At 46.0% G+C, this 16302-nt stretch overlaps 4 protein-coding genes across 4 annotated transcripts; 2 read left to right on the top strand and 2 right to left on the bottom strand.

Moving 5' to 3' along the window:
- Nucleotides 1–272: 272 nt before the first annotated feature.
- F4813DRAFT_393497 (MFS general substrate transporter) lies at nucleotides 273–2059 on the bottom strand (the record flags this gene model as incomplete). Its single annotated transcript, XM_049247434.1, has 2 exons — nucleotides 273–1753; nucleotides 1828–2059. The coding sequence occupies 2 exons, from the start codon at nucleotides 2057–2059 to the stop codon at nucleotides 273–275; spliced, it is 1713 nt and encodes a 570-aa protein (XP_049095565.1).
- A 1201-nt stretch (nucleotides 2060–3260) lies between these two features.
- On the bottom strand, nucleotides 3261–5332 carry F4813DRAFT_373861 (SUN-domain-containing protein). Its single transcript, XM_049244863.1, has 2 exons — nucleotides 4052–5332; nucleotides 3261–4000 (listed from the first exon to the last, which is right to left on the bottom strand). The coding sequence occupies exons 1-2, from the start codon at nucleotides 5252–5254 to the stop codon at nucleotides 3950–3952; spliced, it is 1254 nt and encodes a 417-aa protein (XP_049095564.1). The 5' UTR covers nucleotides 5255–5332; the 3' UTR covers nucleotides 3261–3949.
- Nucleotides 5333–6591: 1259 nt separating this feature from the next.
- On the top strand, nucleotides 6592–10647 carry F4813DRAFT_383133 (uncharacterized protein; the record flags this gene model as incomplete). The annotated part of the gene is made up of 13 exons (XM_049245906.1): nucleotides 6592–6705; nucleotides 7257–7297; nucleotides 8698–8729; nucleotides 8894–9337; nucleotides 9377–9462; nucleotides 9522–9594; nucleotides 9631–9822; nucleotides 9855–9922; nucleotides 9965–10085; nucleotides 10126–10229; nucleotides 10274–10280; nucleotides 10353–10459; nucleotides 10627–10647. 13 exons carry the CDS (start codon nucleotides 6592–6594, stop codon nucleotides 10645–10647), a joined length of 1410 nt encoding a protein of 469 aa, XP_049095563.1.
- A 2724-nt stretch (nucleotides 10648–13371) lies between these two features.
- F4813DRAFT_249171 (uncharacterized protein) lies at nucleotides 13372–15772 on the top strand. The gene is made up of 3 exons (XM_049240126.1): nucleotides 13372–14847; nucleotides 14905–15189; nucleotides 15244–15772. Exons 1-3 carry the CDS (start codon nucleotides 13581–13583, stop codon nucleotides 15633–15635), a joined length of 1944 nt encoding a protein of 647 aa, XP_049095562.1. The 5' UTR covers nucleotides 13372–13580; the 3' UTR covers nucleotides 15636–15772.
- The last annotated feature ends 530 nt before the right edge of the window (nucleotides 15773–16302 follow it).

The raw sequence follows: 16302 nt of genomic DNA, 5'->3' as shown, positions 1-16302 counted from the left end.
GATGCATCTGAGGGATTGCAAAATAAGCTGTGATTTAGAAGCACAAATCACTTAATAAATCAAAAAAGACAAATCGCCCGTGGGATATATTTTCATTTTTAACAACTTATCCTATATAAGCCCAAATAAAAAAACGCCAAACACACTATATATAGCCTGGGCATGTATAAGCAGATGCGGAACACCTATATATAAATCAAAACAAACCACCTCGCCATGCAACTTTTAAGACGTCCAAAATCTCGTCAAAGACGTAAATAATCATAAATACCTCAGTACTCTCCCCTACCGTTAACATACCCGGCTATCTCCCTCTTCTGCCCCAGCCTCCGAGACTGCAGGCCCACGAATCCCACGAGACACACGCCGATGACCAAGCCGAGCGCGAGCAACAGCAGGTTAACAGGGGCGGGGTCGCCGCGGAAGGTGCGGTGGAAGAGATAGTCTAGGGCGCTCTGGCTGAAGTTGAGCAGGCCGGAGAGGCATATCATAGTGCCGTATACGGTGCCGAAGGTGCGGAAGCCAAATACCTTGGCGCTGTAGTCGCTGACGGCCGTATAGTAGAACGGCCGGTACAGGACAAACAGAACTATATTGGCGTATGCGGCCCACGTGTACGGGAGCACCCCCAGGATTCCTATCGCCGTCGCGACCGTGACTAGTGTCGTGAGCACTGCGATGGTACTGGTACGGTCCAGGATGATTCCGATGAAGGGAATCGAGATGATGCCGCCCAGCGGTAGTGCCAAGTCGAAGAAGTTATTGATCTCGATAGCCTTTTCTGACGAGCCGAAAATAGCTTCGTACTGCGGCCGAATAGTGGCGACGAAGTAGTTGATCCGCGTCATCTGTACCACGGTGAACAAGCATATCAACACGAACCAAGGCGAGCAGATCTGCTCCCACGCCGTGTAATTATGCATCACGCCCCATACACCACTCCTCTCGTTCTTCTCCTCCTCACGGCGAGCTTGTTTATCCTTGTCTACCTTGTTGGAACCCAATAGTTCTTCGATATCATGCACAACATTTTCGTAGTGCTCTCTTTGTTCCTCTCGAATGAACGCAGTCTGTTCGTCTACTTGATCATCAGCATCCACAACGTCTAATGTGTCCGTCGGATCGGGAAATGCGGGAGCCTCGATCTCTTCGATCATTTCTCCCACAGTCTTGTACGACTGTTTGGGGAGTAATGTGAGCTGGAAAACCAGTATCACTGCCGGCACTATAAGGTAGCCGAGGAAGAGCCGGTGATACCCAAAAGCACCTTCTGTCTTGTTATAAATGATACGGTAAACGAGGAACAAGGCGCTCGATGCATCGAACGCCCCTGTAAGTAGTGCAAGGATCAGGCCCGAGTGTCGAGGGAAAGCGTTAGATAATTGGAAGGAAGATATAAACGTAAACGGTCCGCCCAAGGCAAGGAATACGTAGCCGAATCGGAATGCGTCGAAAGGCAAGCTTTTCGCAAAGGACATGAAAAGCGCGCCTACGCTAAGGAATAGAGCACCTAAGATACCACAGACTCGAGGACCATAGTGGTCCAGAATAGCACCGACGGGCAGAGCAGCAACGTTGGTGACGACGGCCGCTGCGGTGAACATAAGATTCAGATGGATTTCCACACATGTGTCTTCGCCATGGCATATATCTTGATATGCACCCTCTTCTTTCAAAACCGGTTTCAAAGCGGCGTATCCAAACACAACCCCGGCTGCAAAGAGGCAGAACACGACCATAATAACAACTTGAACTAAACGCCAAGCTCATATATTAGCTTCCCTAACTAAACACCCATCGTCACGAATATCCAGAAGAACCACTTACGTATTCGTTTCCATCGAGGCACCTCAAAGGCGCCCCGAGACTGGCCAAGGTGAAGGTGGCCCTCATCTTCATCCTCGAAGACGGGGTCCCACGACTCAGGCAGCGGGTTAAACGTGAGTTTGCGCGCCCTCTCCGAAGCAGCAGCAGACGACGCCGAACCCCGCCGCGACCTGAGCCCCTCGGGAGGAACAATGACGAACGTCTCGAGGGATCCAACACGTTGCAGAGACATGGCTAGCGTTCAATTATTATCAAAAAAAAAAATTTTTAAATAAAATGAATAGCAGCCTACCAACATAAAAATTGGCCAGTGCAACTGTGGGATAGAAAAAAAAGATAGGAAAACTCGAGAAGAAAGGAAAAGTTAGGATACTTATCCCATGACGATCGACGTTGAATCGAATCCAGCAGCAGTAAACCTTAAAGGAGCATAAAGCTAAACGCAGAACAGAACAGAACGAACCAAACCAAGCCGAACCAAACCCCAGCTTGGCCTATCAGAGCTACCTAGGAGCTTAGCGCACGAGTCTAAACAGGTGGGGCGGGTCAGAAGGTCATTCGCCAATGCCGGAGCTTTCGATCGCCAGAGCCGTTGGAGCAGCAGCAAAAAAAAGTGAGAGTTGACGTTATGTGCCAAGCTGCGGCGGGGAACACCTCCGTAGCGAAACAAGCGAGCAACCTCCGCCAATGATAGCGACCATGAGCCGCAATATGCAATTTCGTGGTCGGATGAGTTTATATACACTATACACAGGTATACACTATACAGACCTTAAGCGACGTCGGGTGCGGCGCTGATCCGACTTACACACATGTAACCTACATACAAGACGACATGTCGCAACATAGTAATCCGGCAACATGTAAATACTAATAAACAACAGCTATCGAACTTTTACAATCACGCACTGCTATGACGCAATATATTTACAGGGGTGCATTTACGACATGCAAGTGAGAAGTTCGCTTAGGTACACCGTTGACACCTCAAATTGACCGCCGAAAGTAACCTACAATGTACCTACATAGGTAGTTATTGATTAATCGGACATAAAATATTTCTTCGACTACGTAGAAAAGTCCAGTCTCGTTGCCTTTTATTAGTTTCATTATGTAAGACTATATTATCTTACATTATAAATTCATATCTACCCAGGTAATCAGCCTTATGAGGTATAAGCTACTGAGATGTGGATCTGGAAGCTACCTGTAAAGAGCCTAGGTTAGTTGATGGTAATAGGTAGTATAAAATTATCTATCCTGCATTCGATCTTCTACCTTGAAAAGGAATCGTCCATGTACTAATACTTGTGATGCTTCTATTGCCAGAGCATATCAGAAATATTGTCTCATAATAAATGCAGACTGCTTAATTACTAAGTTAGGTTACTTGATTAAGATACCAAACATAAACAGCACAGCACATATTAAATCTCACTTTCGAGAAGGTAATACGTATGTATGTGTATATGATAATTCTACAATACAAACTCAAATAACGAAAAGACAAGATATGTTAGGTAGTGTTAGTGTACTCAGATATTACAGAGATGCCGCGAGTTTTAAACAAATAGAATTGACTTGTTTTATGAAATTTTCATTCTCCGTGCCAAGCCCTGTCCTACTAACATGCCCACAGAGTATACTCCCAATATCCCTCTAACCACCTCTCCACCGACTCGTCTTCCGAGACTCCCATCCACTATAACTTACGGCCTGTGAAGTGTGCCCTTTTTTGTAAACTCTAAGTGAGGGAAACTAGTCAGAGGCTCTATACAGAATACATCGGGCGAGTAACATAGGGGACATATCCACTATCGCATCAAATCATCGACTCTGAAGCTGCCATCTCGAGATGTTGCGAAACGTCTCCTAGTTCCAACTCCCGCACGCAACAACCCATCCATCTGCGATCAAAAACGCAAATCAAGGTATGTCCGGCGTCACCTAGCCACAAAGCCTGAAATATACACAATAAAAATTAAATCTGTCACATCGCCCACATGACAAAACGCGCCTCTGATATTCTGTCGTACTGGGGCGAAATATAGCAAGTATCCATTAGAAAGCAATATAAAACCTAGACCAGTATGACAGAAAACAACCTCCAACTCGCACTCCTTTAGGCATCGGTAAACGTAACAACGGCCTTGCCACCGCTAGGGATGGTAGTCTATACCAGTTAGCAACGTATACAAAAAAGAATATAGATAGAGTTACTTACCGTGCATCCACTGCTGCCAATTGCGTATTCACCATCCTGGAAGTAGCAAGGAATGCTGACATCACCAGTAATGTTGATGTTCATCTTGGGCTTAGCGCTGCTAGTAGGCGTGTTCGGGAATAGAGAAATATAGGTGTTGCCATCGCTGGACTTGCCAACACCAAGAATGGTGGGAGCCCAGTTACCGCACTCGTCGTGGTCTTCAGCGCAGTCCCAAACACATCCGTCCTCGACTGAGACACCGGGCTGGTTGACGTAGTACTGCAGAGTAGTAGGCTTGTTGTCCCAGTAGTAGTAGTCGGTGGATTCAATATTGGCCAGCTGGCGGACGGCGCCAGGCTGTGCGTCTACGGGGATAACCATAGCCTCGATACCGGGGTAGTCGGTACGGCAGATGGCTACATTCTTCTGCATCTTGTTGTTGATGGTAATACCCGGGACCCCTGGTTCGCAAAGAGTCTTGACTTCGGGACGGCTAAGCTCGAGATAGCCATCGTTGTTGCAGTACAATCCACCCACGGATTGTTTAGTGCTTCCCTGAGCCTTGGGCCATTGAGACTTGACATATCCTTCGGGGCAAGCATAGGAGTAGAATCCAACCTTCTTGGCCATTCCCTTCACACCAGTCTCGATGAAGCTGATGGAGAAGTCACCAAACTTGTAGCTGGGTGTGTATTGAAGACCACTCCAGCCACCAAGGCCAAGCCAGTTAAGAGGAACAGCACCGTACTCCTCAGGGAAGTGGTCGCACTTGATCTTGCCATCGGGGAAGTCAGCATCGATACCAGTGGCGTACCCGGTGGAATCGGCGCTCGAAGAGGTCGCGACAGGGGCGGAAGAAGTTGTGGTAGGAGCGGCAGAAGACGAAGGGCTCGAAGTAACCTTCTGGATGAAGACTGCATCGCTCTTGGAGGACGAGCTGCTAGTAACAACAGGCGGGGGAGGGGGGGTGAAAGTAGGGGTAGTCTCGCCAACGACGACATAGAGGCCCTTGTCCAACCCATTCTTAGCCTCGTCGGCGCTCACTACCTTATCGTCAAGCACGTACTGGGTGACGGTAGCAGGAACATAGGTAGTTTCAACATCGCGCTTCTCGGCCGCGGCATTCTTCTTGTGGTGATGGTGGCCGTGGTGGTGGGGCTGGGCAGCCGCGCTGGCAGCAAAGGATGCCGCAACGGCAAGATTCAAAACAGCAGCCTTCATATTTGTTGAAGTTAAACCGGTGAATACTTCTTAATCCGTATTATCAAGTTTGATAGTCGTGGCTTGAAATTGCAATTCTAGATAGAATCATTGTCAGCGTAACTGCTAGTGGAGGGAATAGCAGCCGTATCCTATACTGTGTCCGAGGGGAGGGGAAGGAGAGCGCTTGTGGGATCAAAGGGAAGTTTCCGTGCAACGGTATTGTGTAAAGGTAGCAGGTTGTAATTCAAGCTGTGTACTCTATGACGAAGCGACGATGCATATCTGCGCATTGGCACTTACCGATTGAAGTGGTGAAATTGCGTACAAATTTTATCCGTTGCTGATCGAGATAATCGCTAAAGACAAGGAATGTCGAGTATTAGATTGTTAGATTGTTGGTTTGTTTGTATCGCGGGTGTATGTAACGAGCGTATGTGCGGTCCCAAAGGAATGTGGTAGAGAGTGGATTGACTCTCAGTTGGAAGACGGCGCGATAGAAAGGGAAACAATGAAGATTCACAAGAGATGGAGGGAGACGGGTGAAATTAATTGTTTGCAGGGAGATAGGAGGTTTAGGGGGACAACAGGTACACAAAGTCCCATGGCGGGTCCTTCCTCTGGGGTGGCCTAGATTCATCCAATGATATCGAGGCACTAGCCCGAACAGGAGATAAGTGGCAGTGTAACAGCATGAGAGAACAGCCAATACTTGACCGACAATGTCCACTTACATGTCCACTACTGCAAGGTACGGCGCACTATTTCGATTCCTGCTGAAATTACCATGATTTAGCCTGGTACTTACATGGCAAGTGCAGTAACGTGTGCAGGGGTTATTTAGGGCAAATTTGACGACGGATGTGCCACGCACCATTAGACTTTCCGGGCTGCTTTCACGTTTTTGCAGTACATATTGTACAAACAGCAAAGTACCTACGTGCCGCCTAGCCGCTCCACCATCTACAAAACCAAGTTTAAAAGCTGCTTGAGTGGCTATGCTCGGCATCATCCCATATGAAAATGCAGGTTCTCATTGCTAACAATGAATAATACGAACGTTCACAATGGAGAACATCATGCCTCATAGGTTAGCAAGTTACAGAAGAGTGGACAGCTTGATGACGACAGCCCTAGTGAAGGGAAAATGAAGGAAATAGACATTTGAGTTTCCGCGTATCCTTTTCATATTCCATTATCTTGTTTTAACTCTCCTTTTCACTATTAATGCTTACGCATACCTACATAGTAAGTTAATATAATGTTTTCTCTTATGGATAATCTCTTGTATCATACTTTGTTTGCGTCTTTTAACAATTGGTTGTTTTTCATCAAGTACCGCATCCCATAATAACAGAATGCCTCTTAACGTATCACTCCAGTTTACCCAGATGCTACGACAGCTTACACGGATGATTCAACACGTTCAACAAAAGCAACTAAAAGAACAAAAATGGCTTCTACAATTGCGGGTAAATAATATGAAAGAAGATGGGCTAACAGTTCGATCCAGATCTCCTTTGCACATACCACTTGTGGATAGGTTGCGTGTCTGTTCCTTTGCTTTTAATTGCTGCAATTTCGGGACTGCTGACCAGGGGCATCTTCTCTCTTACTGGCTGGAATTTCTCTGGTAGTCTAACAATTCCCCCCCTTCTTGATTCGACCCTTTGCAAAGATCGATACGATGGCTGATCTTCATTCCACGCAATAAGATTCCCTACTAGTACCGAATCTCATCCCGTCATTCGTTATTCCTTCGGGGCTTCCATCGATGAGAACGCTCTGCTTGGCTACTATTGTGGGCATTGCCATGTGGTTTCTCCATACAGTTTCAATGTGTAGTTATATCGAGATATGCTCATGAATGACGGACCAATAAGCCAATCCATTGGTATGCCATCTGGGGCTTTTGATTAGCGAATCTTCTTCATCCACGTATTAGGTACCTACCTATATACTAAAAATACTTCAATGCTCTCGACTCCCTTACCTTAAAGACTGAATCCAACTCGACTTGAAGATCAACTACCAAGAAACGAGGATACCCAACACTCGCTATAAGTAATAACTAAGACTCATTTATTTAACCCCGCCATCAAAAATACGCCCATGACGATATATCTCAACATACTATATATTTTAACTTAGTACCAACCTAGGTCTGGACCCTAGGTGTCTATTATCTCAAAGGGCGATCCAGGTATACACAAGCGTTTACATGTACTTCGTAGTCTAGGAAAGTATCCACGTCGGCCCTTGACTGGAGTAATATAGTAACGTTCCGCAGCTTACCACTACAGCCGCTATTGTAGACGGACGTTAGATATAATAGGGTCAACAATGATACCCGCATGAGTCATGTGTCCCTACCTACCTATTTCATGCAGATTTCCGCCATGAACCTATTTTAATGCGGATACCCATAAGGTGAACTCGTCTTCTCTGATCCTCGGGCACGCGAAGCTCTTTGGACAATATAATATATAATGGTCGGCACTATACTTCGGGTGATGACATGACAATCGTCTAGTCAGCTATTTTTAGGAACTTGGACAATGTCCCTTACGCTCCAGTGTATATTTTGTGTTAGTTATAAGTAGCATGGTTCTAGGATGACCAGCGTGTATAACATCATTAAACCGTTTTTAAACTTGAATCAAGTATGTGTGCCCAACCTAACAAAGAGTGGTTTCACTCGGCAATAAAAGCACACGAAGCATAGATAGTGGGGTAACTTGGAAATCTAAGACTTTCTTATTGAAGGTTTCATCAGCATGTGTACAGCAGGTTCTATAAGCAAAGTGAATGTCGCGAGGCTTATCGCGGACCAAGCAAACGACTTTAGCTCATATTATTATAAAGACCACTATGAAGTGTTATGATCTCTGTTAAGTAAAAAGTATTGGGATAGGTTACAAGTTCTCATCGATACTGATCTAGTCCCCCAATCTTGAGAGTCACAGTGAGATATCAGTTAAAGACCTGTGGTTTACTGGTCTCTGGGGACGAACAAAAAGCTCATTTTCTAGAATTATTGCCGTGCTGGCGCATACAATAAAAAAGGAGAGGAGGGGTGGTCTAGCCTAAGCTACTACTATAACTCTTGACGCTTGAGAGCACGTATTATGAAATATGAAAGTTCATTGAACCTAATGTCATGGTTAAGATATTTAGCAGCTGTGTCTGATAAGTTAGGATCGAGCGACACGCTAAATGTTGTAGTATGTTGTTTACACAGCTCTCAGAGTTGATACCGATTTTCCCTCGCCATGTAAGACAGCATACTTCTCATGTTGAATAGTAAAACCTACCGATCAATGCCTAATACATGCACTACTGGGTAGTTAGTACTGATGGGCATATTTTCCCCACGCCCATTAGTTTGCCTTGCTTAGACTTGTTGGTCGTCGAACAAGCTGTGAAGTAACCTCAAGATATACTAGAGTCATTATCCAGAATAGCTTAGAGCCTTGTAGACGCCTTAGCAGGGTCGGTTGCTATATGTTGATCTAGAATCCAGAGTTAACTAAGTTCAAAACATGAGAATCAGGTCGTTAGAATTACTAGTCTAGTTGAAAAATCGTTCCTTCCAAAGCCAATTTACTTGGCGCCTCTCATAACTACCCCTGGGTGGTTGATAACTTGACAAAACCGTAGGACTATACATTGCTGTGGTTTTATATGACTTAAAGATCCCCAATCCTACACACGGCATCTTGGAAGTTGATTCCCAGATTGGTTGTCATGTATACACTCATGACTTCAGCGAACAGCCCCACGACTACTATGATACCGGTGCTACGCGGTATTTTGATATTTTAACTATGAAGCGTGCTTTTGAACTCTTTAAGCTTACCAAAACGTTCCTAGTTCCGTATTATATAGGTGGCGAATCTAACTATTTGCGCACATTCAATGCCCGCCTCTTCAACGCGGATACGGCATATCCATATCGCGTCAGCAAGAAGAATGATGGTCGTGTATTTAACAATGTTGATAACGTAGAAGGAATCTTGAAATATGTCTTTGGTACATATAAGAAGGCACTGTATGATAACATCGACATCCGTTTTGCCGAGTTCGTAACTGTTAGCAACTTTAGTACTCGGGAGTTCCTTAGAAGAGGTAGGCCATATTAAGGGCTGCGTCAGTACGACTTTTCTACTCAGCGGATGGTGACTTGTAATACATCGACCGACTTGTTCGATCGGGCCTTTCCCAGGAGCGTAGTGGATTTGTTTGGCCTTGAAACCCCTAGAAAAGAGGTAAAAATCATTTCGTGTAGACGGATGCGTCTCTTCTCACTGACGCAGTATCCGGGGGCTTAAAAGTAAAGTATACCAGGATGAACAAGCGGGGTGACGCTACTAATGTTAACTGTTAACTTCGTGAAGAGGGCAGTATGTCGGTTAGCGGTACCGACGAGGAGAACCCCGGTCAAGGATACTGTACCGTGTTTAGTGTTTTATCGTTAGGCTACTTAAGGCGTGTTGATTTGCACGGATTTGAGCTGCAATTGTCTCAGAAGACCGTAACCTGTAGTCTATATTACGAAAATTCTGTCAAAGTAGCACCCAGGTTTAAGTGTCCTTAGTGGATCGTTGACTGCCGTATAAAGCAAGGGGTGTTGCCCCGACTGACTTGCCGTTGCGCACTTTTGTCTATCTGCCGTATAATCTAAACGATGTTGCCGATAGGCTGGTGATACTGTTGGTATCGTATATTTAGTTACAGAACGCGAGGCGTTTTGTATTATTAGTCGGCGAGGATAAGTTGGTCGAGCTGATATTGCGTGACTTGGTCTTAACATATTCACAGCACGAAACGTACGAGAACATCATGATATATTGTCTAAATAAGCGTACATCGCTCCTATTCATGGGCGTAAGACCCGGTCGCTACCGGCACCTTTGTACTCTTGGGCTCAGGACAGTTTAGCAACTTGTACCCCTACCTGGTCTGGGTGGTTGCTGATAGCAGGTTCTATATTGTTGTATTGTTGGCGCCCTCGACAGCGCCTATGCTGCTGTTTTCTAGTTCTGCTGTTTTCTAGTTCTGCTGTTTTCTAGTTAACCTACCCCTTGATCTATAGGACCATATCATCAAGTTGGAATAGTACTAGGGCAAAGTAACTGGGTAGCCGATCCAGAAACCGGGATGAACGGAATTGTACACTTACAAGTTGCATTAGGGAAGCTTCGCAAATACGACCAAGTAGAATATGTAGGTACCTATGAATCTCTGAAGCGATTAGTAATATCCCAGACTTTACGAGTATTACCGATGCGGAAATGTTTATACATGGGTTTGGACGGTGTTAAAGTGTGTAAATCGAAATTTGGAACAATAGCTTAGATTCTATACTTTACTCTGTCTACCTATGCAACTAGCATTTCCGAGTTATCAGATGACAATAGTAAAAAATTATGAACTCATTTTGTTATTTGTTTCGTATCTGGAACTGAGGGAAACTCGGGTTCACCGTGAGGCCGGATATAGGTGGGCCTCGGTGACCTGGCCGGGAAATACGGGGCATGCCGTTTTTTTGGCGGACAATTATTCGCCGACTCCGTCCACGTCGCTGCTTACCTGATACGTAAAATACATAAACGTGAGGTGTCAACATGTCTTGTACCACAGGTATGTACCTATATCTGTAGTGGGCAGTGACCGTTGTTGGGCTGGCACGTAGTAGATCGGACCTGGACGTTATCCGCTATTGAGGCTCAGTGGTACATCCTTGATGCAATTACGGAGCAAGGCTAAAAAGGCGTTCTTGAATTTTATGTCTACAATAGGTGCTACATCGCGAGATACTGCATCTCTGCTCTAGCCCGCCATCTCAGGACCTGTAGACTCGTCTTTTTTCTTTCTTCTTCTTTTCTTTTTCTTCAAGAGCTGATTCTTTGATGGCGGCCCAAACAAGTGGTTGGCTCCATTACCTATCACGAGCATTGATGATCCGTGGAGCTCCCGATTTGGATGGGACTAGTGGAGTAGTTGACCGCTTTTAGCGATTGAGGATAGACTTGGCGTCTGTGGGGTTACAATCTGGCTAGGCGATATGTAATAGGACTTATTAGATTGTTCGGTATGTATGTTATTGCAGGATATAGGTGATGGGGTTGCATACAATGACGAAGATTTGGTTGTTAGCTTGACACCAACAATATCTGACAGGTATGTTTCGCGGCTTGAAATATATGTAGACTGTAGCAAAGTTAAAGAGTCCAGTTGACGTTTCGATAGGAGTGCGATGAAGGTCTCGGATGTCCGATTTCTTGCGATGAGTATTTTCTAAATTTGGGAGTGTACGTAAAAGTAGACGTAGATAAATTTGGGAGTGGACCGAGGCTTGGAATTATTAGTCAAATAGTTAAGGCAATCTGGCTTAGAAGATAGAACATACAACATACGTATGGGGTGGGTCCGTGGGATAAAGAAACGGCAATCACATCATCTCAAGGTTTGAACTTGCCCATTTTATGTTGTATATGTACTACCCAGGTATCTACCTATATAATATGATATCGTATACCTTTATATACCTACCTACGTAGACATGAATATGTCGATAAAATGAGGTGATCAACTACCTATCTTCATAGTTGAAATGTTGCCAGCCCAATTTTCACGTCAAAAACAGATTGGTCAGATCTTTTTTAATTTGTAATGTAAGATCTGCCGCGGAGACACCTGGCGGTGATACTCTACTGTAGCATATGGTACCTATCTGCTACAATCTGCAAGCGCCGGTTGTACCTTTCTAATCTGGGATTGATGACGCTATTGGCTTAGATCAAATCAGCCACGGACCTGTTTGGAAGTAACCTGTCAGTTTTATTCACCAGCCCCGACCACATATACCTTGCTCGTGGTCTGGGAGTACATAATGAGTCAACTACCTATATATACCTCTCAAATAAATGACTTTGAACCTTCTCCTGACCCGTACCTGCCTAACTACATGTAACTTAACAAAAAGCGAACAACATTTCTCTGTAGGTCCTTATCACTGTCTCGAAGGTTTAGAGTTGTAAACATCAATGATTGACTGATCTTTGTCCTTGATAGATGTATGCTAAGTCTTTGTTCCACAATATGCCTCCTAGGTTATAAGATATTCAAGCCACATAAAATTTTACATCCAAGTACCTAGCCTGTAAGCTTAGGTATAGCTCATTTCTCAGCTAGGACAAAGAGTTTAGGTATCTGCATGTTCTTAAGCAAAGCGAATTACGTATCGACAAACTGGCTGCAGACGAAATACATAGGTACCTACGCACTCTGATGATGACTAGGTCGTACCGCCACACCCATACGATACTTATAGCACGTAGGTAGTACCTAACACATACGGTTAAGTGATAAGTTTCTATATACATGTACTGACCTACATATGGCATACTCGACATCTTGACATCTTGATACCTTGACACCTTGACATCATCAGAAATTGATGGGTAGTAATATTAACAATCTTCTTGGGTTTTCTTAGGTTTATTACCTATGTACCTATATAAGCTTACCAAAACGTTAGGTAGGTTGCTTTGGGTATGTACTTATCTGTTCTTGATGTTTGTACATGCAACTACCTTATGTACCTAGGTAGGTACTTAGTCTACATAACATGTATGTAGGTAGGTATTGAGAGCCTCTGCATACACTGTATCTAGTTGGGTAAGTCTCGTATTGTATTGTACCTAGCTTAATCCATCATTGTATGGAAGGACCTAAACAATACCTAGGTTACAGTGCGGAATGACCAAGCTAGACCGAACCAAAATAATTCCGACAAGCATCAGCGCCAATAAACTGGAACTTGCCGCCGCCTCCGCCTCCGCCTCTTTTCCCCTTCCCACTGCCACCTGCGCCTGCACCACCACAATTTGATGTTCCCCCCAAGCACTTTTTTTCCTGCTCATCCACAACCTACCATCTCGTCTTTGCGGCTCAGTCGTCCACTTACACTGTTGACCTGCCGAATCTCTACCCGCGCAATCCAGTGCAATTGTATTGTCCTTAACCAAATTCTATCGGCAAAATATACAAGACAGAGTATTTGATCCTTGGATTAACAAATTACTACTCATTTATAGTAAGAAGAAAAAAAGGGAACAATCCTAAAAAGATCAGCATTTGGACGCGCTTTGCCGCGATCATCAACAACACCATCAAATCGTAGCAGCAGCCACGTCCTCCAGCCACACATCTAGCCTTGCTATCTATCGAGCTTAACGATGCGTTGATGCGCCCGAGCTTCCTTCGCGTCTCTTCTACGTCGATACCGAGTCATTTTTCGTAGGGACCTTAATCGTGTTCTTGGTAATTCTTGTTTGGACCTATGGCGTCCGAGAAAGGTCCCGTCGCGACGGAAGCCCCGCCCTTCTCATCTAACACCTCCCAACCTACGATTCCCTCCGATCCTGTTTCTGTCGAGACCTTGACTGCTGAAGCTGCTCGTGCGACGCAGTCGCTTAAGAGACAGCGGGAATCTTCGCCCGTCTCCCCGTCCTCGGCCTTATCGGCACTCCATCGTGAGCTGTCGCCATCAAAAGTAGCTAGGCTCGGCCTGCCACCGAGATTCTCTCCACCTTTAACTGGAGCTGCCGCCGTTGAGGAGGAGCGGCGCAGAGAAGAAGAGCAGTACAAGATACAGGTTTCTGGTGCCAGCGATAATACTGCCTTCAAAGCTCAATCCGCATTGATGTCTGCCAGCGCTCTCGCCATGAGCCGACCTCAGGAAGCTCCTCAGGATGTGCCCCAAGATATTCCACAGGACATTTCTCGGGAATCCCGCCAGGAACCACCTCAAGCTGCTCAGGTAGAAGATGTGCAGCCTGCGCCTCCTCCCGTCTCCATACCGCTCCCCGACGCCCAAAATTCAGAACCAAAGCCCGATGACATCAGTCCTCAGAGCGCGACTAGCTTGGGTAGCTTAGGGGGTGGGCCTGGCGCGCAAGTGACGACCAGCCCTGGACCTATGGAGCTTGATGGGCATACTGATCATTCCGGTTTTGGAACACAGCCGCCAGCTCCTATAGAAGAGAAGGGAGTCACTTCGCTGTCGTACCCTGGTGTTCTTGCTCCGACCAACATGCCAGCTCCTCCGATCCGGGGCATGAGCATGCCGATGACACCGAATCAACAGGGCGGACCACGCTCGCCGAATTCGAAAAAGCATAAGTGTCCATACTGCGAGACCGAGTTTACGCGCCACCACAATCTGAAGAGTCATCTCCTGACTCATAGCCAGGAGAAGCCATATGTTTGTCAAACATGCTCCATGCGTTTCCGTCGCTTGCATGATCTTAAGCGTCACACTAAGCTACACACCGGGGAGAAACCCCACGTGTGTCCCAAGTGTGACCGCAAGTTTGCGCGCGGCGATGCTTTGGCACGGCATAGCAAAGGTCCCGGCGGTTGTGTGGGTCGTCGGAGTAGCTTAGGAAGCTTTCTCGGCGAGGAAGAGGTGGATGGTTCAAGCCACATTGAGGGCGATGATTCCGCGATGACTGGTGTCGTGTATGATGGTTCCAACGAAGGTGAGTTGACGGAGGAAGAGAGACGGCGCCTTAGTTTACCCAGCATTAAAGCTCAGCATGTTCAAGGTAACCAAACACTACTCGAACTCTACGTTTCACCTTTTTTAACACCTCAACCTTCAGGGTCTGCTACGGGTCGACTCTATCCACCCAATGTGGATCGTGGTTCCGGAAGTTCGAACGCGTCCCAGACTCCCGGCACCAGCATCTCATCTCTCCCTGTGGGCGCTAGCAACCCAGCTATGTACGCTCAAAGCGCCATGACCGAGAGTCCTAAACCCTTAAGTCCCTCTGGCGGGCAAGGCCATGACTCTGCAAATATTAATAGACAGCGCTCGCCGAGCTTGACGGCGCAGTTCCAGCAACAGCACTTTAACCGTCATCAGTCGGATCGGCACACACCTCCAGGTTTGTACAGCCCAGAGTCTCCTAATGCGCACTTTCATACTGAGAATGTCGAAGTGCCTGGATTTGCCGCGGTCGACGCTGCTAGATATGCCGCCTCCGCGGGAGCTATACAGAGCTCCGCTCCTGCTACTCAATCGGCGCCTGGAAGCTCGGGCCAGCAAATAGTCGCTGGTCCTGGGATCGGTCATTCCCACGCGTCTAATGGTCCTAGTCAGAATGGCGGCAGCGGTGATAGCACTAGCAATAATATATTTGCGACTGATCAAGGCATATGGGCTTACATCCATGGTCTCGAGGAGCAAGTCAGGCAACTGAATGAACGTGTCCAAGCCATGGAAGCAACAGGGAGATCTCAAGAGGAAAAGATTACGTATCTGACGAACGAAATGACGGCTCTTCGAAGCGAAGTCGAGATAAAGACAGATGTGACCGAAAAGGTCAGCTGAACTGATGATTTTAGTTGAAGACCATGGCATTATGAAGTGAGAGACAGCCGAGCGAAGAATGTGTTGTGTAGGCATGGTGCATATGATGGATCTAGGGGCTATGCATCTGATTCTCTGCGGTTGCTGCCTTTCCCGTTACGGCGGACGTAGGCTTGTTGTTTTAAGGGAGGCGTTTATGGAGTTTTCAAGTTGCCTACGAAAAGCAATGTTTCTTTTTTTAGTCTTTTAACGACTTACTCGAGGTCTTTCGCTATTAGTTTTGGTGATATCCCTATGGGTTATTTCGGACTCGGACTCGGAATCGGGTGGAATTGTAGCAAAAATCATTCTACACCGTCCACTTCCATGTCTATGTATTATATACTAGTGCAGATAGAAGCCTCGAGGCAGGGCAAAAAAGGCAAAGCCATCGCTATATTAATGAATACTATCAACAAGTCATCCGCTTAATTATCTGCACTTTCGCTTGGCTTTTTTACGGTCTGATCTTGCTTGTTGCTTGTCCGGTACGTATGGTGTGAATGGACTTTGTTATTTTATTTAAGCTGTCTATAAAACAAAACCCTTCTTTGCTTATAGTATGCCTGGTGTAATAATTGTAATAGTGAGAGGATACTAACCATTGCTCTCCAGCTGTGATTGGAAGTCGTTATTCCAGGGGTCATTT

The sequence above is a fragment of the Daldinia decipiens genome (genome assembly GCF_022478715.1).
Source record: "Daldinia decipiens strain CBS 113046 unplaced genomic scaffold F4813scaffold_45, whole genome shotgun sequence".
NCBI lineage: Eukaryota > Fungi > Ascomycota > Sordariomycetes > Xylariales > Hypoxylaceae > Daldinia > Daldinia decipiens.
Note: the sequence above shows the minus strand (reverse complement) of the source record. Positions and strands in the feature narration are given on the sequence as shown.

Coding starts and splice junctions, on each gene's coding strand:
- F4813DRAFT_249171 (XM_049240126.1), top strand. CDS start 13,581: ATGGCGTCCGAGAAAGGTCCCGTCGCGACGGAAGCCCCGCCCTTCTCA. Junction 14,848..14,904: donor TAAAGCTCAGCATGTTCAAG/GTAACCAAACAC, acceptor CTCAACCTTCAG/GGTCTGCTACGGGTCGACTC. Junction 15,190..15,243: donor GGATCGGCACACACCTCCAG/GTTTGTACAGCC, acceptor AGAATGTCGAAG/TGCCTGGATTTGCCGCGGTC.
- F4813DRAFT_373861 (XM_049244863.1), bottom strand. CDS start 5,254: ATGAAGGCTGCTGTTTTGAATCTTGCCGTTGCGGCATCCTTTGCTGCC. Junction 4,001..4,051: donor TTGGCAGCAGTGGATGCACG/GTAAGTAACTCT, acceptor TAACTGGTATAG/ACTACCATCCCTAGCGGTGG.